At 40.7% G+C, this 25,925-nt stretch overlaps 1 protein-coding gene across 1 annotated transcript in view; it reads right to left on the bottom strand.

The window, feature by feature from the left end:
- LOC149197451 (putative methyltransferase At2g41040, chloroplastic) overlaps nt 1-25,925 on the bottom strand; it is a 180,353-nt gene that overhangs the window by 28,794 nt on the left and 125,634 nt on the right. Inside the window, exons 4-6 of the mRNA XM_089405840.1 lie at nt 6,791-6,872; nt 6,221-6,414; nt 5,922-6,033 (exon numbers count right to left, since the gene is read on the bottom strand). Of these exons, the coding sequence (XP_089261966.1) occupies nt 5,922-6,033; nt 6,221-6,414; nt 6,791-6,872 (388 nt within the window). The remainder of the gene's footprint in view (nt 1-5,921; nt 6,034-6,220; nt 6,415-6,790; nt 6,873-25,925) is intronic.

Here is a 25,925-nt window from a genome sequence, read left to right as displayed (position 1 = left end):
TTTATCTAAAGTTCATTCTTGGCTTTTTTTTGTGTTAGGAGTTTAGGACTTTAAAATTTTAAAGGGACAAATTTTGTGGAGTTAAAAATTTTAAGTTTCTTTATAGTCAAAACACATTTAAATATTTTTTAAATCATCTCTAAAGTTTGACTATAGGAAAACAAGAAAAAATTTATGGATTAGGGTTACTTAAGAAAAATCATTTTAATTATGGAATTGTTAAGTGTCGTAACATTTAAATTTCACAGTTCTTCATGGTATTTAAATTTTCGAAATTTAATTGCTAGAATATTTTGCATGCTAAGGTTTTGAGAATTTTCTTATGTTTTGAATATCTATTTAGATTGCTCATCGTTTTAATTAGCTCTAAACGTGATCTAATTACTTGAATTATTTGATGTTTATTGCGTGTTAAATATTTTGCAAATATTTCATGTAATTATTAAAGTTCTCTGTCATGGAATTGTGATAAATTGCATATCTTTTGTTTCCTAAGCTAAGTATTTATTGGGCATCTGATATTTAATTGTGAAGAAGCTCTTGTTCTCTTTGAGCTATAATTGTATTAAAAAAGATTTGAAGTAATCTTGTGGTGCAAATTGTGATATTTCTAGGAAGTTTATCTTTAAATCTTTGTCTAGTAAAGTGAACATTTCATTTTGGTGATTAAAAGCTTTGATAGATTGTAGCGTAAGCGCTTGTTCCTTGAATCTAACTTCATCTCATCATCTTGTGCATTTGCATATTAAGTTAGTTTAGCATAATTAAAATTTACTTCCAAGCATAAGCTTGGTCGATAGAGAGATAGGTACCCATCCATCTTTACTTGAGAAGCTTGCTTTTAATAGTACTTAAACGGTGACCTTGCATTCATCAGATCCACAACTCTCTGCGGCGCCGGAGGCACCGAGTATGTTAGATTTTCAGGAGAGGTATAGATAATCACACCTTAGTGTGCTTCACCTTATCTTCTCTCTACCAATTACTACGAAATCAGGCTCAATATAGAAAGGATCGAAGGGTTAAAACTTAGATAGGCGTTTAACTAAAATTAACCAAAATTCCTGCATCTCACATTAGTTTTAGGATCTGCATTTCATATAAGATAGTTATTCATCCAAGCAGCAGTTGCTAATCAATTACTTGGTCTTAATTTCCCTAGCAAGATTGTTGACTCCATAAGGCATTGGTATCAATCGTTTAAATTTAATCAAATCCTATAAGTCTTGTTAAATCTCAATCAAGTACTTGGTTGCTTCACTGTGTCTCTCAAACTGGTTGGTTCCCAACCAGGTCTTCTTCATTCCATTTCCATAGGGTCTACCCCCCTTAGCCTATTGTAGGGAGAGCTTAAACGGAGAGATTGGCAATCAGGGTGACAACCCCCGATCTGAGCCGTTGTCGCAATGCCTAGACATTCTGTGCAACAACAGTACCCTTTTCAGTTCTACCATGAACTGACTAAGGGTATTAACTGTGAAGCAAATATCTGGCCTAGTGTTGACCAGATACATGAGAGACCCAATGAGTTGTCTATACAAGGTGGGGTCGACATCCTTGTCATCTGATGCATATATCTTCTTCCAGTTGGTAATCATGGGCATAGACATGGGTCTGCAATCCTGCATTTTGAACCTCTTCAGAATATCTATAGCGTATCTTCCTTGCCCAAGGAAGATCTCCCCATCCTTCTGCCACACTTCCAATCCTAGGAAATAGTGCATCAACCCCAAATCCTTTATGTCAAATTATGCTACTAGCTTCCTCTTGCAGTCCTCTATGAGCCCTGATGATCCTGTCAAAAAACGATCATCCACATATTAAACTAGAATGAGAAGCTCACCCTCTACCATCAAATAGTAAAGGTTTAGATCTACATCACTCTTGACGAATCCCATCTGCTGCAAGTAGGTGTCAATTCTACCATACCATGCACTAGGAGCCTGCTTGAGACCGTATAGATATTTCTTCAATTTTCACACATGTGTGCACCTCTCATGAATCTCAAAGCCCTCTGGTTGTTCTATGTATACTTCTTCCTCTAGCACCCCATTCAAGAAGGTTGCCTTGACGTCCATCTGGTGAATCTGCCATCCCATCTGAGCTGCTAGAGATATAACTGACTGGATAGAAGTGTATTTGGCAACTGGGGCGATGGTCTCCTCATAATCTATCCCTTATTTTTGCGCATACCCTTTGCCACAAACCTAGCCTTGTACTTTTCTACACTGTTGTCTGTCGCATATTTGATCTTATAGATCCATCTCAAACCTACAATTGATTTGTCTTCTGGCCTTGGCACTACCTCCCAAACATCAATCGGCATGATAGAGTTGTACTCTTCTACCATGGCATCTACCCACACCTGGTGTTGTGCGGCCTCCTGAAAGATGGAAGGTTCTACAACCTCAGCCACCAATGCTTGGTACCTATCAGGTTGTTGCACTGTCTCTTGCTCATCCTAAGAGTTCCAATAAACTCCTTTGCATTTCTTAATGTCTGACGAACCTCTCTATTGGCTCAACCACTAGTCTTGGGAGGTTCTGCCAGCTCCTCCTCATCCTATCTCTATTGCTACATCTGCTAAGAACTCCCCAGATTTCCTACACTTGAGGAAGCACTGGTGTTGGTCACCGTACTTGACTCTTGTGATTGTCCTCCTACCTGACCCACTAGTTTCCCCTACTGTTGGACCAAAGGAACTTTTGCTGACTAATTCTAATCGCCTGCAAGCATCTCACGAGATCCCCTGAAAGCTCAGTCCTCCATGAACTTCACATCTCTCCTTACTACTATCTTCTTATTGTTAGGAATGTAGATTATGAATGCCTTTGAGGTTTCGTTGTACCCAACAAAGAACCCCTTCTCTGCAATATGATTCAGTTTGATCCGTTTATCATTTGCCACATGGCAATAAGCAAAGCTGCCAAAAATTTTGAAGTGGTCGACTTCTGCCTTCTTCCCTGTGAAGACACCTTCTGACATTTTCTTCCCCAATGCTCTATGAGGAGTCTTGTTCTGAATATACACTGTCGTGTTACATGCTTTTGCCCATAGAAATATGGGTAGATCTCGGTCACATAACATAACCTTTGTAGCTCCAACAATGGATCTGTTTTTCCGCTCTGCTACACCATTCTGATGCGGATTATATGGAGTTGTCCATTCTCTCTTGATGCCTTCCTTCGCACAGAAATCTGTGAAGTCTTTATTAATATATTCTCCACCATTATCTGAGTGAAGCACCTTGATCTTCTTCCCTGACGCATTCTCCACGTGAGCTTTAAACTCTCTGAAACAATCGAAGACCTCATCCTTGTTCTTCAAGAAGTAGATCCAAGTTTTCTTAGAATGATCATCAAATAAAGGTGACGAAATATTCGGCACCGCTAAGAGCTCTAGTGGACATCGAGCCGCAAATATTTGAGTGTATAAATCCTAACACGCCATCAGATCTGTTGTCACTTCTTGGAAATACTGCCTTAGCATACTTCCCAAGTACGCATCCTCTGCCAAGTTCTGGAACGCTTGTTACCGTTTCTTTGAGCATCCTGAGTCTTCCATGGTGTAGATGTCCCATTCTCATATGCCATAACTCATTCAGCTCCTTCCCACTACTAATGTCACTACCTATTAGTGCCATTGGAGAGTCGATTTGTAACCAGTAGAATCTGTTACTTCGAACTCCAATCTGTCTTACCTTTTTCCAGCTCGGATGTTTGACATACACTTTCTTCCCTACGAAGTGAATATCATACCCCTTATCCTGTAACTGGGATACTGAAATCAAGTTCACACCCAATCTTGGCACATGCAATACATTTGTAGCGCTAGTGCTTGCTCCTAACTCCCCCTGAAAATTTATGGTACCTCTCCCCACTGGGGTACATTTCATTATGTTCCCCATAGTAATTTGGAAGTCCATCTGCTCCTCTTTGTAGCTAGAGAAATATTCTCTAACCCCTGTCATGTGAGTTGATGCTCCACTGTCTATATATCAGACTCCCTGTGAAGTTGATCCTGCTAAGCAAGCAAATTCGTCCTCCAATCTAGAAGACAAATCTAAAGTCTCCTGAATGTTACTTTTGTCCATGGCTATAGTGTGTTATTCCTCTTTTCCACCCTGACGTTGGCTCTGCTCTAGCGAACTGCTGCAAAAACTCTCTGCGTCCAGCTAGAGATCTACTCAACAAGAAAATCTGAGCTGCTCCCTCTGCCTCTGGAATCACTTTTTCAGGAAAAATCATATTTTTCTTCTCCTCTCAGAAAAATCGATTTTCCTCGAGCAATTCTGCCTTCTGAGAAAAACACTGCGCTGCTCCTTGAGAATTTCGACCTGCTACCCACACTGAGCAACGAAATTCCTTCTTTTCTCTTCTAAGCTCTCCAGTTGATCAATGAAGCTCTGATACCATGTGAAATTTTATCTATTGCAGCGACTAGAAATTATTCTTCTAACTCAAAAATTAATTATGCAGTTTATTTGCTATGGCAAATAATGAATAAAATCACAGCTGCAATTTTCACCATAAAAATACTGCGGAAAATAAAATACTAGAAACTGAGAAATTCTAGCACACAATAATTTTGACACAATTTTTTTTGGACAACCGTCTCCAAAAAAACCCCAACTTGGGAAAACCGGTGCAACAAATGAGGGTTTTATTATTAATATTCAGAAGCAATTCTAAGTACAATAATTTAGATGCCCAACTGGCAATCTAATCTGAGGAAAACACTGGCAAAAATATCATGAGAATTTTCTCTCACCCCACAGCTATTTTCTGCCTCCGAAATAGCTTCCCCAACCTCTACGCTAAGCTCCCTATGTCACCCTCTACATAGAGATTACCCTGGCCCTCTAGAGATTTCGGTCTTCCTTCCCTTGCCTCTTCCATGAACTGGAAATCTTCCTCCTAGAATGATATTGCCCTCCTCTTCCACCTACTACTCAGCCTTTGGCTCTATCTTCTCTATTGAGCTGCTGCTTCTGAAAAAATCAAACTACTTGGGCAACTGAATATCTGCACTCGATGATCTCTCCATCACCACATCGACCTCCTCTTATAATCCTCTACTGGAGCACCAACAGCCAAGATTAAAACTTAATCAATGGCTAGGATCATCTCTGGATTGATCCGTGTCAATTTCTAGATGATTTTCACATTTTCTCAGTTAATACTGATTAATTAACCATATTCCCTAAGTTTACACTTACGAAATATTTAAAAATCGGTTAATAATCTAATTGAGACACTCCAAGGTGGAATTTCCAAAAACGATTTATGGGTTTTGGAGATCTCATGTATTCTAGCCCCTCCACAAAATTTTGTGGCTAGAACACATCCGATGCTACAAAAACTAACAATATTTGTATGGTGTACCTCGTTGGTTGAGTTGGGGTTTTCTTGTTTTCCCTATCTAGGGTTTTGGAGGGCTAGTGAACTTGCACTAGCTGTGAGAGAAAGTATGGTATGTACGTGCACTTCACCTTGAGCATATTAATGAATATTCCAGCTATCCAAAACATCTACAAGTTACAAATCTGATTTTCAGCGATATATGTTCTTCATGCATTGCTATTTACAGCTATATACGTCTTGTTGATTTGATATAAGTAAAAGATTGATTGTATCTTGCAATCTAATTTTAAATACATTGTAGATTTTCAACTTGTCCCTTCAGAAGTCCTATGGTTCACATTCATTATCACAAATTACAATGGAGCAGCATGAAGTTATCAAGAAGAAAGGCAAGGAGGATAATTGAATATTAGGTGGATACTCTAAAGATGTCAAAGTCTACAAATTGAGAGAGGAGAAAAAAAAATGAAAAAGAAAATGCAGAAAATAGAAATCTTTGCAGATTCAACTTTGATTTTTTTATGGCTTCTGTACAAGAAAAAAGGATGTGAATCTTACAGCCGAGGAGGGAGATGGCCAACAGTGCAATGCAGCACCTGCATGTACAGCATCAACAGAGCCTGTTGTAAAAGGAAGCCTTGAAATATCCGCCCTAACCAGAGCTAGGTTCCTGAGAAACACAACATATATATAAATAAATAAATAAAGATATGTTTCCCAACTGCAGAAAAGCAAATAGTGATAAAACACATTTGTAGAACAAACTCGTTTGTAACCAATGATGGAAAAATAAATGTGTTCTATTACCACTATGCAACATTCTATTTAAAGCACATGAATGAGTTATAATGCCATACACTGTAGACAGAGCTTTATCCTGTTTGATGAACTCATAGCACTGGCGCAACATGTTTTCAGAGAAGTCAAGAGCCACTACCCCCGAATAAAGCCCACTGTTAGCGAAGCGTCGGGAAAATAATCCGCTCCCACAGCTGGCATCGACCAGCAAACCCCCTGCAGCAGGCTCCAAAATTTTTTGTGCCATTCTGAACTGCAGATTAGAAACATAAACCTCTCTTAAATACTATTCCTTTGAACCAAATAAATAAAAATACTATTTACTGATAAGAGAGAGGATGTGGTCTAGCAATGACAAACTTCAGTCTTTCCCATTCCAACCCGCACCACCCTCATCAAGTAATGGAAGATAAAAGAGAAGATCAGAGAAGAAAAAAGGTAAGCAAGTTTAAGCTGCAAATAGAATCCAGAAGTTTTGTATTCCTCATTCATTAGAGCAGAATTCCACGTAAATTGTAAATTAGTGATCCTAATGCATAACAGGAACAATTCAGAAAAAGACAAAAAATGTCCCTTATGATGTACCAAACTACAGTTCACATCCAATCAGAGAAATCAAAAGTAGGCACCTCCTCATCAGGACCTGGAAAGCCACCACTTGCAAAGTTTTGACGCCAGCCTCTCTCATAAATATATGAAACCAGTGGATTCCTGTTGATGAATGATACGATGAACAAATAAAAGATATCAGAAAAATAAAATGCATAACTACTTGAGTTACTTTTGACTAGTTGTGTATAGTTGAAAAGCAACAAGAAAATAAATAACAAAGTATGTTAGAAACCAGCTCTAATCACATTTATATAAATGTCTAGATAAATATAGTGATGATATCTTCTAAGTTCTAACAGAGAGAAATTAAGGTTGTTACGTTTCCATCTGAGATACTTGCAATGGATCTTTTAGCATTACCTATGACATTTTTTCTCGCAATATGTAATGCACTTGTTATATATTTCCATTTTAAAGTAAACAGTTGTTTCTCCATTTTGAAGTTTTCCAAAGTACGTTAGCACCAGCCCATAATTGCATGAAAATTTTTAATACTGATTTTTATGATTTACTATTTAATAATATTTAGAATTCCTTTTATGTTAAAATATCCATAATCGTGATAAGCCCACTGCCACGGAAGATGTACGGATGAATCTTTAAACTTTAAAGACAACACCATGTGGACAAAAGATCATTAGATACAAGACAAAGGCCAAATAGATTTTAGACTAGGATATTTAACAAGTAATACCCTATTATCCTTTAACCTAAGTCCCCTGACACAATGACACAAGACACAAAAGACACAGAAATAAGAGTGTTCAGGATACAAAGGACATTTTGTGTATATATATAACAAAATAGTGAATTACACATGCAAAAATGAAATACAGGCAATTATTCAAAAAAAAATTAAATTTAAAAGCTGAAACATTTACATGATGATGATACAAATTCAATCATACAATTAGTACATCAGTGATGACAAAATGACAGACACAAGAAATTAAAACCATAAACTGCAGTTTTCTCCTTGAGTCGTCAAAATCGAAATGTATTACATAGCTATTGTTGCCCTCGCTGTTCATGTCTCATCCAACCCAACATTGGAGACAATCACAAATGGAAGATTTCCAAACTGATGTTATATATAGGCCATATAGGCAAATTGAGAGGTTTGTGACAAGTGAAAAAGAGTTTACCAATAGACTAATTAATTGATATGGTTTAGATGGTATGTTTGAAGTAGTTGACTTGGGTGAAAAGGATAAAATTCCTAAACATTTGGTGCCTTTGAGCAAATCTTTGACCAACATGATATGCATAATGTTAGATTTTGGTAGCATTGGACAGGTGTTCTAGTCTCGATTTGTGTGTAAGAGGCTAAGGAACACAAGATCTCCAAAACCCAGAAAATATTTCGCGAAAGAAGCTTGCGAAACACCTTAATTAAATTAATTAGCCATCATTTCAATTTTTCCTAAGTCTAACTTAGGAAAACTGGTTAATTAATGGGAATTAATTAAGGAAGATCAGCAATGCTCTAGAGACTCACATGGATGAAGTCTAAGATGGTCTTAGCCATTGATGAAGCTCTAATCATCGTCATTGAAGCTCCAACGAGATATTATAAGAGCAAGTTGATGGGATAGAGAGTGACACGAGAGGGGAATAAGTTACCTTAACAGATCGAGCTAGCCAATCGCAGTGATTCAGTAAGGAAGAGGGTTTGAGCCAGAGAAGGTGAGCATCAGTGATTAAGGGAGCAATAGAGAGAATTCCAGGGGAGTTTCTCGGCAGTTTTCCAGTGTCGGAGAGGCAGGAAAAGGGAGGCCAAATAGCTAGTGCGAGCAACCACAAAACCCAATGCCAGTGCCGAAAAAGGGCCAATTGAGTTGTTGAAGGCCGGGAGATCGCCTGAAAAGCAGAGCGAACCATTTCCAAAGGAAAAGGAAGGTTGGTCGACTCAGTTGGAGTCGAATTGCAGGCAGTACAAATTTCCCATGCTAGTAGTGTGAGTTCCAGGCAAGCCATGTTGCTGAGGAGAGAGAACGAGCAGGCCAGAGGGAGACCCAATTTGTCTACAGAGGGACAATTTTTCTCCATATTATTTTTGCTAGATATTTTTCGGAGGATTGCCAATTGGGTATCCAGTGTATTGTACTCGGATTTCTATAGCTGCATAATAATAAAATAAACCCTCATCCGCTGCACCAGTTTTCCCTTCGAGATTTGTTTTCCCTTGGATATTTTTCTAGGGACTTAGTCCAAAAATATTGGTGTGTATTTTATTGTGTGTGTGGACTATTTTCTCACTGTGGAAATTTCTGAATCTAATACATCAGAAACCCCTACTGCAATATCTGGTTCACTATCTCCTACTTGTTCTTTGCATTAACAAGTTATTAATAACATAAACATCGAAGTAAACACAATTGCAGCCTTCACAAATATACAGATCAACAACTGAAATAAACTGAGACAACACAAGGGACACCGTTATTTTTGGACACTCATCCCCGGAAAAACCCATTCGAGAAAACCGGTGCAGCATATATGAGGGTTTTATTATTAAGCAAATTTTTGAATACAACAAGGGTGCCGGAAATCAGTGTTGCACTAATCGCGATTATATCATAAAATCGTGGTTTTTTAAAACCGACGATATTATCGCCCGATAAATACAACAATTTTTTTTCGGCGATTTTTTCTTTTGGGAAAAAATCGCGGGAAAAAAATTAAAAAAAAAAATTATGAGGAGGTGACACAACCTACCCAAGCTACCCCTGTCACCAGTAGAGGACATGGTCTACCTCCTGTAGCTCCTAGTTCTGCAGCTTCTAGAGCACAGCAAAGTCCACTGCCAACTCCACCGACATCTACATCTAGAGGGGCAGAGGAAATCAGTAGTATTAGACTTTAGTTATTTGGTTCATTTCATTGTATATGACATTATGACTCATGATATGAGATACATTATTATATTTTTTGTTGATATTTTGAGGTTGACTTGGGACTCAGGAGTCAGGACTTACTATTCAGGACATGATTCACTATTATGTGTGATGTAACACTAGAAATGATATTACACATCTTATATATTAGTTCTTTTATCATATTTATGTGTCAATGTATTTATTTTATGTTGTAGATGCTTTAGATATTTAAAAAGTTGAAAAAAGATGAATATTTTTGTATATTATGATTTTTTCCCGATTTTTACCAATTTTTTTCCCGATTTTTACGATTTTTTCCGATTTTTTCCCCTCGCCGATAATATCCCGATAACGATTAATGCAACATTGCCAGAAATGTCTCACCCTTCAGAGAATGTCCTTGACAGTAGTACCTCTATCCGGAGACAGATATTCCGGCAAATCAACCCCATAGTGACTTTGATTGTTCCTTGTGTTGGACAGCGAAAGCTACTCCAAGTGTTGGCATTTCTAAGTTTATCCATTAGAAATTCTTCCTGTACTATCTAATTTATTTCTTCCTACTTGTTCAGTTGCTTAACAAGTTATTTACCATGTAAATATTGAAAATAAATACAGGTACAGTATCAACACATACAGATCATAAACTGAAAGAAACAAGCACACAAGTGACACTGTTGTTTTTGGACTAATGTCCCCGGAAAAACCCAATTCGGGAAAACCGGTGCAGCTATTCAGAGGGTTTTATTAATATGCAATTTCGGAATACAACTAGGGTGCCAGAAATGGCTCACCCAACAAAGAATGCCCTCAGTAGTAGTATCTCTCAGCCGGAGACAGATATTCCAACTAAATCACTGGATGAACGATCCCACAGCAACAATACAGCTTCTACTGCTCTGTGTCACCCTGATAGGGACTACGTCACCCTATCCAGCTCTCCAGCTCCAATCTGTCCCACGAAAATCTCCCAGCGTTACCTCTAGGGCCAGCGTCAGCCTTTCGGGGCTCTGCGTCAGCCTTTGGAGCCTCTGCGTCTCACATGTTGGCCCTCTCTGGCTCTGTGCAACTCCTGGATGCGTCTAGTTGCCTCTGCGTGGCCTCTAGCTAGCTTTGCGTCAACCTCTCCCGGCTTCTGCACTGATCCCCCCGGTACTAACTTTGCCTCTCTGCTATGTATTCACTGCCCCTCAGCTGCAACTCAGATCACTTCACTCAATTTCCTCAACAAACCTTGCCCCAGAAAATCGAGTTCTTGATCTCTCACGGTGTGTCCTCCAACTGACCTCAAGCCTCCTCTTATACTTTTCTTGTTGGTCCATCAACGGCCGACATTAAATCTCTAATCAATGGCTAAGATTAGATTTGGCTTGATCCATGACTTTTGGACCATTCTAACTCAGTTTTATATTAATTCACATTAATATTTATTTTTTCTAAGTTTAGACTTAGGAACTCCATTAAAAATACTAATTACTTTAATATCTCCCAAACTGGTTAGATTCTGCCCAAACCATTTCTGGGTCTTGGAGATCTCATGTGCTTTAGCCTCTCCACCAATTTTCATGGCTAGAGCACATCCGATGCTACCCCAAATATACACTCCCGCTTAGCAAGGATTGTGCTCTAGTAATACTCCTCACTGAGTATCACCCTGATCATACAACATCGGTCCCTGTGCTGATGCCAGGCTTCCCTGCCCACCATCCTCTGCACTACTGCATCCTGTACTGCTGCCCATGGCCCTGCCACTGCCACTGTTCCATCTGTACGACAGCTCCCTCTCCATCCACGCTGCTGACCATGGCCCTACCACTGCCACTACCGCATTTGCACTGCATCCCCTCTCATCATGTTGTATCGTGCTGCCCATAGCACTGCCACTGCTAACCGCTGCACTGCAACTCAGTTACTGAGAAGTAAGTAACTGATCCTCCCAACTCTGACATCTCTATCAGGCTAGAAACACTCCCGATGCTGAAGCTCCCTCTGTCGCTGACAAGTGCTCCCTCTACTGACCTTTGCACTGCTGCAACAACTCCATGCATCTCGCACTGCTGCCTAACGCTTTCCCGGGACTCCTACACTGTAGCACTCTCTGTTGCTCCATCCACATCCGTCGATCCTGCTACTCCTCTTCGGGGTTCCTGTAGCTAGGTATAATCCAAGAGGTTGAGTACCTCGAGGATCCTGCCCCTCATCGTCTATAGTCCGTCTGACTATAGCTCGATGTCTTCCCACTTCCTCTCAAGTGGCACATGAGCACTCATGGCACAGTCGTCATCTGTCTCCACTTCTTTCTCCACCGTCGCTGGTGCTGCCTTGGTCTCAGAAGCCTCTCCCTTGTTCTTCTTCCTCGAACACTGGTTCGCATAGTGACCCAGTTCCCCACAGTGGAAGCATTTGACCTTGGAGAGGTACTTCTTCTTCCGTTTCTCCTGCTTTCCCGCAGATTGTAGGGCAGCATCCTCCTCTTCCTCCTTTTTGATATTGACCCCCTTGCTGCTGCTTCCTGCCTTAGTCAGTCGTCTGATCTCTTCTTGACGAAGAGCCGCCCACAGTTCCTCCCAATCCGAAAGGTTCAACCCGCCTAGTAAGCTTTGGACAAAAACCTCCCAGTCCTTTGAGACTACATTCAGTGCGGTCCTCACCAACATCTCCTCATCCAACGTGGCCCCTATGGAAGTCAGTTGATCCCGGATCTCTGTCAATCGCTCGAGGAAGATATCTATCTTTTCTCCCCTCTACATCTGGTATGACCGCAGCTGATTTTCTAGAAGCATCTTCCTCTGCACGGAAGTATGCTGATACAACTTCTTTAGGGCATCCCACATCTCATTTGTCGTACCCTTCTTGGCAATATGTGGTACCACATGATCCTTGACCCCGTCAAGAATGATGCACTTAGCCCTGGCCATTGCCTCCTCATACTTCTTATTTTTAGTCAGGTCGACTGGGACCGCTATCGTTTTCAAGGCGAAGTGTTTGATGCGACACCTGTCTAGAATGGACAAGATCCTGGCCTTCCAGACTACAAAGTTCAAAGCTCAGTCCGGTCTATCCTGATCTCTTAGCCCATTCACTGCCATTTCACTGCTCCTCTTTTGACTCTTTCGAGTCTCTCTACTTCCCTCCTGGAAGTCCTCTGATCGACTACTGCTAAGTCTCTCAACTTATCGTTTGGAAGTTCTCGGTTTGACTCCCTTTGACCCTCGATTTCCCTTCTAAAAATCCCTTTGCCAATGTCGAGATGCCCCACTCCGATTGTTTGTGCAGCTGCACCACTGATCTAGATTTCTTGGCTAGAAATCCTCGGTAGCAACTCCCTCCTTGGTCTTGCTCTATTAGGTACTGTTCTGTCCACAGTACCCCACCAGCTTCGCTCCGCAACTTACCCATAGCCTCCTATGCCCCAGCAATCTAAAGGTTAGAGCCTCTAGTCTCTACGCAATCTTGGCACCGGCACAATCTACACCTCCTGGCCACAGCGTCAATCCTTCCTCACTGAGAAAGATGACCAGGCATTGCATAGCTCAGGTCTGCTCCTCTCTGCCTCAGCGCTGATCCTCCTCCTAGCTCGAACTGATGACGCAAGTTCTTTGCGCCACCTCTTCCTTGCTGCTTTCTGCTAGGAACAACTTCTATCACTCAGGACAGTTGTTTCCGCTACTGTTGCTCCGCTCGGCTGATGCCTTCAGTTATCCTGTGATCTGCAACCACGCTCTGATACCATGTTGGAATTTCTAAGTTTATCTGTTAGAAATTCTTCATGTACTATCTGATTTCTTTCTTCCTACTTGTTCAGTTACTTAACAAGTTATTTACCATGTAAATACTGAAAATAAATACAAGTATAGTATCAACACACAAATCATAAACTGAAAGAAACAAGCACACAAGTGACACTGTTGTTTTTGGACTAATGTCCCCGGAAAAACCCAATGCGGGAAAACCGGTGCAACTATTCAGAGGGTTTTATTATTATGCAGTTTCAGAATACAACCAGGGTGCCAGAAATGGCTCACCCAACAGAGAATGCCAAAGGCAGTAGTACCTCTCAGTCGAAGACAAATATTCCAGATAAATCACCGGATGAACAATCCCACAGCAACAATACAACTTTTGTTGCTCTGTGTCACCCTATCCAGCTCTCCAGCTCCAATCTGCTTCACAAAAATCTCCCAGCACTACCTCTAGGGCCTGCGTCAGCCTTTCCGGCCCAGCGTTAGCCTCTCGAGGCTCTGCATCAGCCTTTGGAGCCTCTGTGTCTCACACACTGGCCCTCTCTAGCTCTGCGCAGCTCCTCGCTGCCTCTTCGTGGCCTCTCGCTGCCTCTACGTGACCTCTAGCTAGCTCTGCATTAACCTCTTTCGACTTCTGCGTTGATCCTCCCGGTACTAACTCTGCCTCTCTGCTATGTATTCACTGCCCCTTAGCTGCAACTCAGATCACTTCACTCAATTTCCTCAGCAAACCCTGCCCCAGAAATTGAGTTCTTGATTTCTCTCGGTGTGTCCTCCAACTGACCCTCAAGCCTCCTCTTATACTTTTCTCGTTGGTCCATCAACGACCAACATTAAATCTCTAATCAACGACTAAGATTAGATTTGGATTGATCCATGACTTTTGGACCATTCTAACTCAGTTTTATATTAATTCACATTAATATTTTATTTTTCCTAAGTTTAGACTTACGAACTCCATTAAAAATATTAATTATTTTAATATCTCCCAAACAGGTTAGATTCTACCCAAACCATTTATGGGTTTTGGAAATTTCATGTGCTTTAGCCTCTCCACCAATTTTCATGGCTAGAGCACATCCGATGCTACCCCAACTCAACACCAAGCACTCCTCTAGAATTGCGTCACCCTCTTTGGAACTGCGTCACCCTCTCCTGGTTGATCTACTCTCAGTCTGCCCCATAGAACCAATGTTGTGAAAAGCGCGAGCGGGATTAAATCGGCGCCGGGAATGAAGCGGAAAATTTGGAAAAATCGGGAAAAAAGCGGAAAAAAGCGTTTGGTACAAAAATATTCATTTTTTTTCAATTTTTTTAATATCTAAACCATCTACAACATAAAATAAATACTTTGACACATAAATATGATAAGAAAACTAATATATAAAATGTTTAATATTATTTCTAGCGCTAAAATCACACATAACATTGAATCATGTCCTGAATAGTAAGCCCTGACTCCTAAGTCCCAGCTCAGCCTCAAAATATCAACAAAAAATATGATAATGTATCTCATCATGTCATAATGTCATAGACTCATATACAATAAAATGAAAGTCTAATCCTATTGATTTCCTCTGCCCTTCTTGCGAGAAAATTTCACAGCTTTCTCTTTCCCTCTAGATGTAGATGCTGGTGCCTGTGCTGGTGGAAATGGCAGTGGAGTCTGATGTGCTCTAGAAGCTGAAGAACTAGAAGTATGAGCTACAGGAGGTAGACCACGTCCTCTACTGGTCCTAGTGGTAGCCCAGGTAGGCGGTGTCACCTCCTCCTCCTGCTCCTCCTCCTCCCCCTCCCCCTCCACTACATCCTGCACTAACCAATCATCAGCAGAATCCATGAGAGGCCTCTCGGCCTCAACCCTCCATGCAGCAGTGGTGTCAATCCCATCCAATGAAATGGCATCCACATCAGGTGTCCTCTCAAGTTGCCTCACCCACAATCGAAGATTGTAGTAGACATAGACCATGTCATTAAGTCGTTGGGACTCCAACCTGTACAAAGATCATGAAATAATAATTAATAATTAATATTATAAAAAAAATATTGTTTAATGAATTCAAAAATTTATTTGGAAATTCGCAATATTTTAAATGTTTAAGTGTTAACCTGTTGCGCTTCTTGTTGTGTATTTTTTCAAATACACTCCAGTTGCGCTCACATACTGAGGAGCTGCATGTTTGGCTGAGGATGCGTACGGCAAGCTTTTGCAAAAGGGGTACTCTGCCACCATACATCTTCCACCATGCATCTACAACAAAATTACAAATAAAATTTTAAATAAACATAAGAAAAAAATGGAATTTGAAGAGACAATGAAATTTGAAACAAAGTTACAAACTAAAAAATACTTGGCATTTTAATCGTCCTATCAGTGACAGCCATCTCAAAGCCAAATGTGCCACCTGCCATCTTATATGTCTCAATTTGTTTAGAGATCTCTATACGTTGTTCTGGAGATCGCACCATCTTCTAGACACAGGATAAGAATCCATCCATGATCTCAGCATCAAAATCAAACCCACATGCATAAGAAAATGCAGGGTTCAGGAAAAGCCCAGCAACATGAATGGGACGATGGAGTGTGTTGTTCCATCGCTCATCAATCACTCCCCATAGAAGGAGTTGTTTCTGAAACCCATCATCTCCCTTATCATCATAGTAGGCCCGAATGGCTTCTTTGGCCCTGTCCATGGCTTCATACAAATAGCCCATTGCGGGCTTCTCACCATCAACCAACCGAAGAACCTTTACCAAAGGTTCAGTAACGACGCACACCTCCTGCACTCCCGCCCAAAAGTCTTCCTGGTATGAAACTAGTCTGCATACGGCCTCTCCTTCTGGTTTGCAGCTCATTGACATAGCACGCCACTCCTCTGAAAGAAACATTCTCTTCACATCCCACATAGAATTCACGAGGGATTGAAGAGATATGAAACTCGTGGCAAACCGTGTAATGGCGGGGCGCACCAACTCTTTGTTGTTGGTGAATCTTCTCATCAAGCTAAGCACAGATGTATGATTATATATAAATTTTGTGATGCTTTTTGATGAGTCAACAATATCTTTGACAAAGGGAATTTTCCCTATGTCCTCTAACATGAAATCAATACAATGGGCAGCACAACGTGTCCAAAATAAAGTAGGATGCCTGTCCATAAGCATTCTACCAGCAGCAACATAATTTGCAGCATTGTCCGTTATGACTTGGACAACATGTTGTTCACCCACCTCCAAAATAAACACATCCAACAAATCACATAAAGTTCTTGCATCTTTGATTTGATGAGATGCATCAACAGATTTGATAAACATAGTCCCCTTGGGACAACTAACCAAGAAGTTTATAAGGGTTCTCCCCTTTTGGTCAGTCCAACCATCTGACATAACAGTGCATCCTGTTTGTGCCCATGATGCCCTAAAATCCTCCAATCTTTGGGTGCAGTCACGCTTTTCATCTTGAAGAATCCGGCCTTTGAAATCATGATAAGAAGGGATTTTGTACCCCGGGCCAACACTGGCAATAGCATCAACAGTAGGTTGGAAAAATGGATTATTCCTTACAATGCTGAAAGGAATATCACTCCAGAGGAGAAATTTTGCCATCAACCTGTCAGCTTGTTCTTTTTCAGTTCTTTTTAGCATTGAACCGATAGATGGTTGTGAACCAGGTGTGGTTCGAGGAACAAAAAATGATGATGCAGCTACCGGATTGACTGATGCTGCAGTAGAACCAGTGCCACTTGGCCCACTTCCTTCAGCTGACCTTTTTAGTTGCCTTTTGAGTTCTTCTTTGGCCTCTCTAGTGTGCTCTAATTCTCCCAATGCTCTCATGGCTCTTTGGATAAGTTCAGGATTTGTATTTGTTGACACCTAATCCGAAACGGATGAGGTGAAGCCGGACAGTCATCTAGAAGATGAACTGATCCGTTTTTGTATTTGTATAAATAATAATAGTTGAATGAATAATATCACACAGTTGTTTTGCGCTCATTAATTCTGAGCTAACCTGGCCTGACATGGTATCAGAGCCCAGGTCCCCAGGTTCCAGAAATAGCGTAACTCCTCTGCTGCCTCTGCTCCCTGGCGCACCAGCGCTGCATATGCTCTCTGCGCCCTCTGCCATTAAGTACGTTGCTGCCAGTACTTGAATTGAGGTATCGTTTTTGGAGGTATGAGCTGTGGACTGTGTTGTTTAACGTTTGGGCTATTGTTCATATGGACTGCGTTTTTAAAAAAAAAAGACTCCTGCGTTTTGTTGCTGAAGACTCCTGCATTTTAATGTATTGAGAGCTGTGCCTTTAATGTTATTGAAACCTGCGTATTGAAGCCAGTGTTTAACGTATTGAGAGCTGTGCCTTTAATGTTATTGAAACCTGCGTTTATTGCTGCGTGTTTATGGACTGAACGCTGCTGGTGTATCCTGGTCGAAACTCCATTGGTCGGTATTGAAGCTTTGGTGAAAGAAGTGACTGCGTTTATGGTTTCTTTGTGACTGCGTTTTTCATTTGTAGCTGTGGGTATATACATTTGAAGCTGTGGGCATATTTTATTTGTAACCTGCACTGACATGGTGAATGGTGATGGTATATAGAACTGTGGTGACTGCGCCTTTAATGCCTTTAATGAATTGAAGCCAGCGTTTATGCCTGTAATGTTATGCCGTTAACATATTGAAGCCTGCGTTTGAGCTGCATCTGCCCATTATATGCCTCATGCTGCTCAATATCTGAAACTTTCTTCGCTCAATATCTGAAACTTTCCTCGTATTGTTTGGCTCTCGCTGCTCTGTGTCTGAAATATTTTTAGTATCAAGCTCGGTCTCGAGCTGAGACACCTGCTCTCGCATACCTGTCCACCGCTTCTTGTCAATAAAGTTGGAAACTGAAGCGTTCTTTCGTCTAAAGCCGAAGGCGGATTTCATTGTTTATTCATGGGAATAAGTTTTAAGATGTGAACGTCCTAATTCATATGATTCTAAGATAACCGGATTGAAGCTGTGGTGAAAGAAGTGATGGTGTGTGCTATTGAGACCTGCGCAGTGATATATTGAAACCTGCGGATATATATTGAGTTTAATGCGGATATATATTGAGTTTAATACTGATATATATATTGAGAATATTGAGTTTAATGATAGACATATATATTTTCATATGAGCGCCTTTGTTGAACAGTGACATATATATACATATGAGCGCCATTTTTGTTGAGATATTGATATATGTAAGCAGTCATATATATGTGAGCGCTATTTTTTTGAGATATTGATATATGGAAAAGCAGTGAGCGCCCTAATTTTTTTGTTAAACAGTAATATAGTGATATATGTGAGCAGTCTTTGAACAGTGAACACTATTGAGCGCCCTTGTTTTGTTGAACAATGATATATATATGTGAGCAGTGATATATATATACTGTTGGAATGTTAGAAGAAAAATAAAATTGCATAAGGCAATCATATAAGGATTTTTTTTCTCTCAACAGAAGTGTTTTTGGCAGAGATAATTTTTTTTACAGAATGCATTCAATCATTTCTATGGTCGGAATAGTTCTCAATGGCAAGGAGAACTATTCTGAATGGTCCCGGATGGTAAAACACACCCTTATCTACAATGAGCTGTGGAAAGGTGTGTGTGTCGGAGAAGAAGACAGAGACCCTGTGCAGCCCACATCAGACAAAGAACTCGCCATTTGGCAAAACAAGAACAGCAAAGCCTTTGCATTGATCGCAGCATCTGTCAATGAGGAAGTAAGTCGTCATATTTCCTGCTATTCCACTACCTTTGAAGCTATACAAAAGCTGAAAGAACTCTATGATACACATTCTGCACTTGAAGTTGTTCAGCTCATGATTAAACTCTTCACTCTTGAACTGAAAAATAATGATCCTCTTGCTCTTGCATCTGAAATAAAGTCTATAATGCATGATATAAAATCCACTAAGGTTGAGCTGGATATCTCTCTTATTGCCTTTCTCAAAGCACTCTATCCTACCTACTCCAATTATCTTGAGTCTTTACAAGCAAATGGAAACCTTAAAGATATAACCTTTGACTCTCTTGTGAAAAAGTTTGCTGAAAGAGAGAAAGCCTTTGGAAAGAAAACAGTCCCTGAATCTTCTGAAGAGACTGTTTGCCTTGCTCACAAAGAAAAGCATCCTGCTCAAGATTCTGCAAGAGGAAGAGGTGGACGAAGAGGAAGAGGAAGATACTTCAGAGGCAGGGGGGGCGACATTCTCAAGCAGAAAAGGCAGATCTGCGTTGCATTCGCTGCAAACGAAATGGATCACATGATGCTTCTACATGCAAGCTACCATGGGACAAAGTTGAGCAGAGAAGAAATCAGCAGAAAGGTAAAACTGATGACTCAGACAAAGGTAAAGCACCTGAATCTGCACACTATATTGAGGCACAATGTAATATTGGAGTAAATGAAGATTTGTTTAATGCTTCACTTGCTTCTTCGAAAAATGACTGGTTGCTTGATTCAGAAGCAACCTGTCATATGACTCATAGGAGAGATTTCTTTGAAGATTTCACTAACAATGTTGATGGAGCAGTATACTTTGCAGATCAGTCAAAAATCAAGCCATCAGGGCTTGGCACAATCAGGCTTAAACTGCCTGGTCTTCCAGACTTTCTTCTGGATCATGTTCTATATCTCCCACAGCTGAAGAGAAACTTGTTGTCCCTGGTCCACATCCGCCAGCAAGGTCACTCCATTCACATGTTTGATGGCAAGCTTGAGGTAAGAAAGGCATCTGACCACTCACTTGTCATGAGGGGTATAGAAGAATAAAGACTCCTTAAACTGCAAGGAACCTCTGCTCATGCACAGCATTTCTCATATATTTCTCATCATGAAGAAGGTGCACTTCCATCAAGTTTATTATGGCATGCTAGATTTGGACATTTAAACTATGATAGTCTCCGCTTGTTGAAGAAAAATGGTGTTGCTGGTTTGCCTACAATTCCTAGAAAACATAAACAATGTGATGCTTGCATTCTAGGAAAGCACAGCAAACAGTCTTTTCATGATTCACATTCAAGAGCACATAGGAAGCTTGAACTTATTCATTCAGATTTATGTGGTCCAATGCCTGTTTCTTCTGCAAATGGAAATAAATATATCATGACATTTATTGATGATTACACCAGAATGTGTTGGGTTTACTTATTGAAGAACAAATCTGATGCTTTTCAAACATTCAAGAATTTTCATAAATGGATTGAAAATGATGCACAATCTCATATTGGGTCTATTCGCACTGATAATGGAAAAGAATATACATCAAATGAATTTGAACACTATCTTCGCCAACATGGGATTAAACATCAAACAACTGTGCCTTATAATCCTCAACAGAATGGTGTAGCTGAAAGAATGAACAGAACAATTTTGAATATGGTACGATCCATGCTTTTCTTCAAAAATGTAAAGACAATGTTTTGGGCTGATGCTGTTCTATGTGCTGCATATATAAAGAATAGATGTCCATCTAGTGCTATAAGAAACAAGACTCCTTATGAATTGTGGTATGGACATGTTCCTTCGGTAAAACATCTCAGGATATTTGGTTCCACCTGTTATGCTTTAATACCAAAGGTACATAGAAACAAACTTGGTGCTAGAAGTCGTAAGTGTATCTTCCTGGGGTATTCAAACACATCTAAAGCATACCGCCTTTATGATGAAGTAAATAAAAAGTTTGTTTTATCTAGAGATGTCATTTTTCTTGAATCATCCAAATCTGACAGTGTTGTTGAGCGGCAACTTGATCGCTTGGATAGATTCACAAAACCAAAATCATTCCAAGAGTTTGATAATCAGATTCCACATCTTGAAGGGGGGATTCCTATACTAGATCAACATGTGGAATCTTCTTCTGAAGAACAATCTCCCCTGCATGACACTCCAACAACGGATGATGCTTTAAGTGATGTAATTGATAGAATTGGGAGACTCAATCTTGATTCAGACCCAACTCAATCAACAGAACAGCCTGGACCATCTCAAAAAGGTCCCCCAAAGTGGCTGACAAAGACACTTGAAAGTGTTCATCCTGATGAAATTGGAAAAACAGGAACCCGAAATTCAAATCGACAAGATGGAGGTGACGTAGATAACTCTAATTCACCTGTTGATATGGATGTTACTTATGATTGTGAATTGAACTTGTCTACAAATTTTGAACCAACTTCCTTCAAAGAAGCTGCTTCTTATGATGAATGGAAAGAAGCGATGCAGAAGGAGTATGATGCCCTCATAAAGAATGGCACTTGGAAGCTGGTTGATCCTCCATTTGGAACCAAACCAATTGGCTGCAAGTGGGTCTACAAGAACAAGTACAAAGCTGATGGCTCACTTGACAAGCACAAAGCTAGGCTTGTGGCAAAAGGTTTTGCACAGAAAGAAGGGGTCGATTACGAGGAAACTTTTGCTCCCACTGCAAAATGGGCCACCATCCGGACACTCTTTGCACTAGCTGCTCAGAACGGTTGGAAAGTCCATCAAATGGATGTAAAAACTGCATTCTTGAATGGAGATCTAAAAGAGAATGTTTTTATGTCCCAGCCTGAAGGATTTGCTGTGAAAGGACATGAACACAAAGTATGCAAACTTGTGAAGTCCTTGTATGGCCTCAAACAAGCACCACGAGCCTGGTATGAAAAACTAACTGAGCATCTTCTGAAACTCAACTTCAAACATTTTGATCTTGATGATGCAACTTTATTTGTCAAGAAAGTTGGCAAAACAGTTGTATATCTTGTGGTATATGTAGATGATCTTTTAATGACAGGGAACAATGAAAGCTATATTGCATCCATAAAGAAAGAATTAGGAAAAAATTTTGAAATGACTGATTTGGGCTATGTTCATTACTATCTTGGCATTGAAGTAACCCAACATCCAAAGTCCATATTTCTTTCTCAAAAGAAATACATTGGAGATTTGTTATACAGATTTGGCATGACAGAGTGCAATCCCCTTTCTACTCCAATGGAACAAAACTTGAAGCTCACATCTACTGAAGGAAAGGAATTTGAGGATGCAACAAGGTATAGACAGCTTGTAGGAAGTCTCATCTACCTCACTACTACCAGACCAGACATTTCATTTGCTGTTGGAATCCTCTCCAGGTTTATGCAAAAGCCTTGTGAGGGACATTGGTCTGCTGCAAAAAGAGTTCTAAGGTACTTGAAGGGAACTCAAGACCTTGGAATCAAGTATACACAGGTGGACGACTTCAACTTGATTGGATACTCTGATTCAGACTTCGATGGAGACAAAGAAACTGGGGTATCTACTTCAGGATATGCTATGAGTCTTGGATCAGGAGCTGTCTCCTGGAGATCACGCAAACAATCAGTACCAGCAGATTCCACAACAGAAGCAGAATACGTGGCAGCAGCTGAAGCAACGAAAGAAATTGTGTGGCTCAGGAAAATTCTTGAGGATTTGCAGGTAAAACAAATACAATCAACTCCACTCATGATTGATAACACATCTGCAATAAAGTTGGCCAAGAACCCAAAGTTCCATGATCGCACTAAGCACATCAATACTAAATATCATCTGATCCGACATCATGTTGAGGCCAAAACAATCCATCTCCGTCATTGTTCCACAAACGAGCAAATTGCAGACATCTTCACCAAAGCGCTTGGAAGAGAAAAGCTTGAAAGATTCAGAACGATGCTTGGACTCACCAACATCCCTTCAGATTAAGGGGGGGAATGTTGACACCTAATCCGAAACGGATGAGGTGAAGTCGGACAGTCATCTAGAAGATGAACTGATCAGTTTTTGTATTTGTATAAATAATAATAGTTGAATGAATAATATCACACAGTTGTTTTGGCTCATTAATTCTGAGCTAACCTGGCCTGACAGTATTTATACAGGGCCCCACATCATGTCCAGAGATTTGTGCAAGGTGAAACTTCAACCTGGACGCCCCCCCCCTGCGTATGTCCTTTCCACACAACTTGCAATTCAAGTTTTGTCTATCATTCGGAGCTTTAGGTTCACCATATTCCCAAAAAGGATCCAATTTCCTTGGCATGTTTGTTTTTGAATTTTGAATTTGCAAACCTATGGGAAAACAAGGATTAGGAAATAAAAATTTAGGATTACAATTTAGCATTTACAAAATTACAAGTTACAATTTTCCAGAATCCAAAGTTCCAAACCCAAGTTACCCAACCAAATGGCAAATGCCAAAAACAATGAAAAAACATAAACAATGTTTTAAAAAAATGAAAAAAAAAATAAAAAATTGATTCCCATAGTCATACCAATTTACCCATCCCAAATCAATGAAAAAATACAAAAAATTCTTTAAAAACAATGAAAACAAAAGGAAAATGGTGCCCATATGAAGTTTCCCAACCAAAAACAATGAAAAACAATGTTTTTAAACAAGGAAAACAAAAAAAAATTAATCCACATACCGTTTTTATGGAGAAATTGGTGGTCTCCTCTTGAATTTGTCCTACAAGCACTTAGATTTGCTCACAAACCCTCCAGCTCCTCTCTCCAACACGTTCTCCTCCTCCTACGCGTGCCCACAGTCCAAATGAACCAAAAAAAAATCGAAATTCGAATTATAAAACCCGCTGCCACCGCCCCCCACGCTTTTTTAGGAAAAAAATCGCCGTTTTTTACCCATAAAAAGCGCGATTAAATCGCCTAAAGGAAAAAAGCGCGATTAAATCGCGCTTTTAACAACACTGCATAGAACCTCCTCAGCACAGCCTCTTCAGCCCAGCGTCAGCCTCTACAACCCTCTGCGTCAGCCTCTGCGGCTTTCTGCGTCCTCTGGGTTTGCCTCTACAACTTTTGCGTCCTCTGCACTAGCCTCCTTAGCGTCTGCATCAACCCTCCTAGGCTTTGCGCTGCCTCTTCCAGCACTTTGTTGCCTCTCTGATATGTATTCTTAAGCCTTGGATCGAAATCCCTTGCTAAACTGCCCCTCACTGCAACTAATCTCTAACTCGATTTCCTCAGCAAACCCAGCCCCAGAAAATCGAATTCTTGATCTCTCTTGGTGTGTCTCCAACTGACCCTCAAGCCTCCTCTTATACCTTTCTTGTTGATGATTCAACGGCCGAGATTAAGTCCCTAATCAATGGCTAAGATTAGATCTGGCTTGATCCTCATCTCTTAGAACTTTCTCACCCATTTTATATTAATACACATTAATATTTTAATTTTCCTAAGTTTAGACTTAGGAACCCCATTAAAAATATTAATTATTTTAATATCTCTTCATCCGAGTGGAATTTCTCCAAACGATTTCTGGGTCTTGGAGATCTCATGTGCCTTAGCCTCTCCACCAATTTTCATGGCTAGAGCACATTCGATGCTACAAAAAATCAACACTCCCTCTTAGCGAGGAATGTGCTCTAGTAATGCCTCACCATAGAAGCATCACACTGATCCTTTGCATCGGTACCTATGCTGAAGCTTGGCCTGCTGCCTCACATCCACTGCACTGCTGCCCATGACACTACCACTGCCACTGCTACATCTGTACTGCAGCTCCCTCTCAAAACGTTGCCTCATGCTACCCATAGCACTGCCACTGCTAACTGTTGCACTGCAACTCAGTTACCGAGAAGTAAGTAACTGACTTCACCCAAACACTGACATCCTGGTCAGTCTGGAAGGCTCATGATGTTGAAGCTACCTCTGCTGCTATCTTGTGCACACTCTGTTGCCACTGCGCTACTGCAAACACCTTTGTGGCTCTCGCACTGCTGCAACCTCCACTACGTTGCTTCAGATTTTTGCACTCTATCCCTGCCTTGCTGCTCCATCACACTTTGCTCCACCCAACACCTATCATCATGCTACTGTCATTAAGGGCTCCCATAGCCAGATGTGATCCAAGAGTTTGAGCACCTCAAGGACCCTGCTTCCTGACTACAACTCGATGTTTCCCCACCTCTTCTCTAGAGGTGCATAAGCACTCATGGCACAATCGTCATCCATCCCGACATCCTTCTCCGCCTTTGCTAGAGTTGCCTTTGAGTCGGAAGCTTCTCCCTTGCCTTTCTTCCTGGGGCACTGAGATGCATAATGTCCTAGCTCCCCACAGTTGAAGCACTTGACCTTGGAGATGTCCTTCTTCTTCCTCTTTTGAACCCCTTGCTTTTCCACAGATGCTAGAGCCGCATCTTCTTCCTCCTCTTTCTTGACTCGAACTCCCTTACCGCTACTCCTCGCCTTGGTCAACCTCCTTATCTCTTCCTGTCGAAGAGTTGCCCACATCTCCTCCCAACTAGAGAGAGTCACTCTGCCCAAAATGCTTTGGACAAACATCTCCCAGTCCTCGGAGACTGCATTCAGAGCAGTCCTGACCATAAACTATGGATTCAGTGTAGACCGCACAGAAGTAAGCTGGCCGCGAATTCCTTGCAACCTGGGAAGGAAGTGATCTATCTCCTCTCCTTTTTGCATCTGATATGACCTCAGTTGATTCTCCAATAACATATTTTGCTGCACAGAAGAGCCTTGGTATA

Source organism: Pinus tabuliformis, chromosome 2_2 (genome assembly GCF_031772625.1).
Source record: "Pinus tabuliformis cultivar Carrire ecotype Pingquan chromosome 2_2, CPIR1, whole genome shotgun sequence".
Taxonomy (NCBI): Eukaryota; Viridiplantae; Streptophyta; class Pinopsida; order Pinales; family Pinaceae; genus Pinus; species Pinus tabuliformis.
The sequence above is the reverse complement of the archived record's forward strand: the minus strand, read 5'-3'. Positions and strand labels throughout refer to the sequence as shown.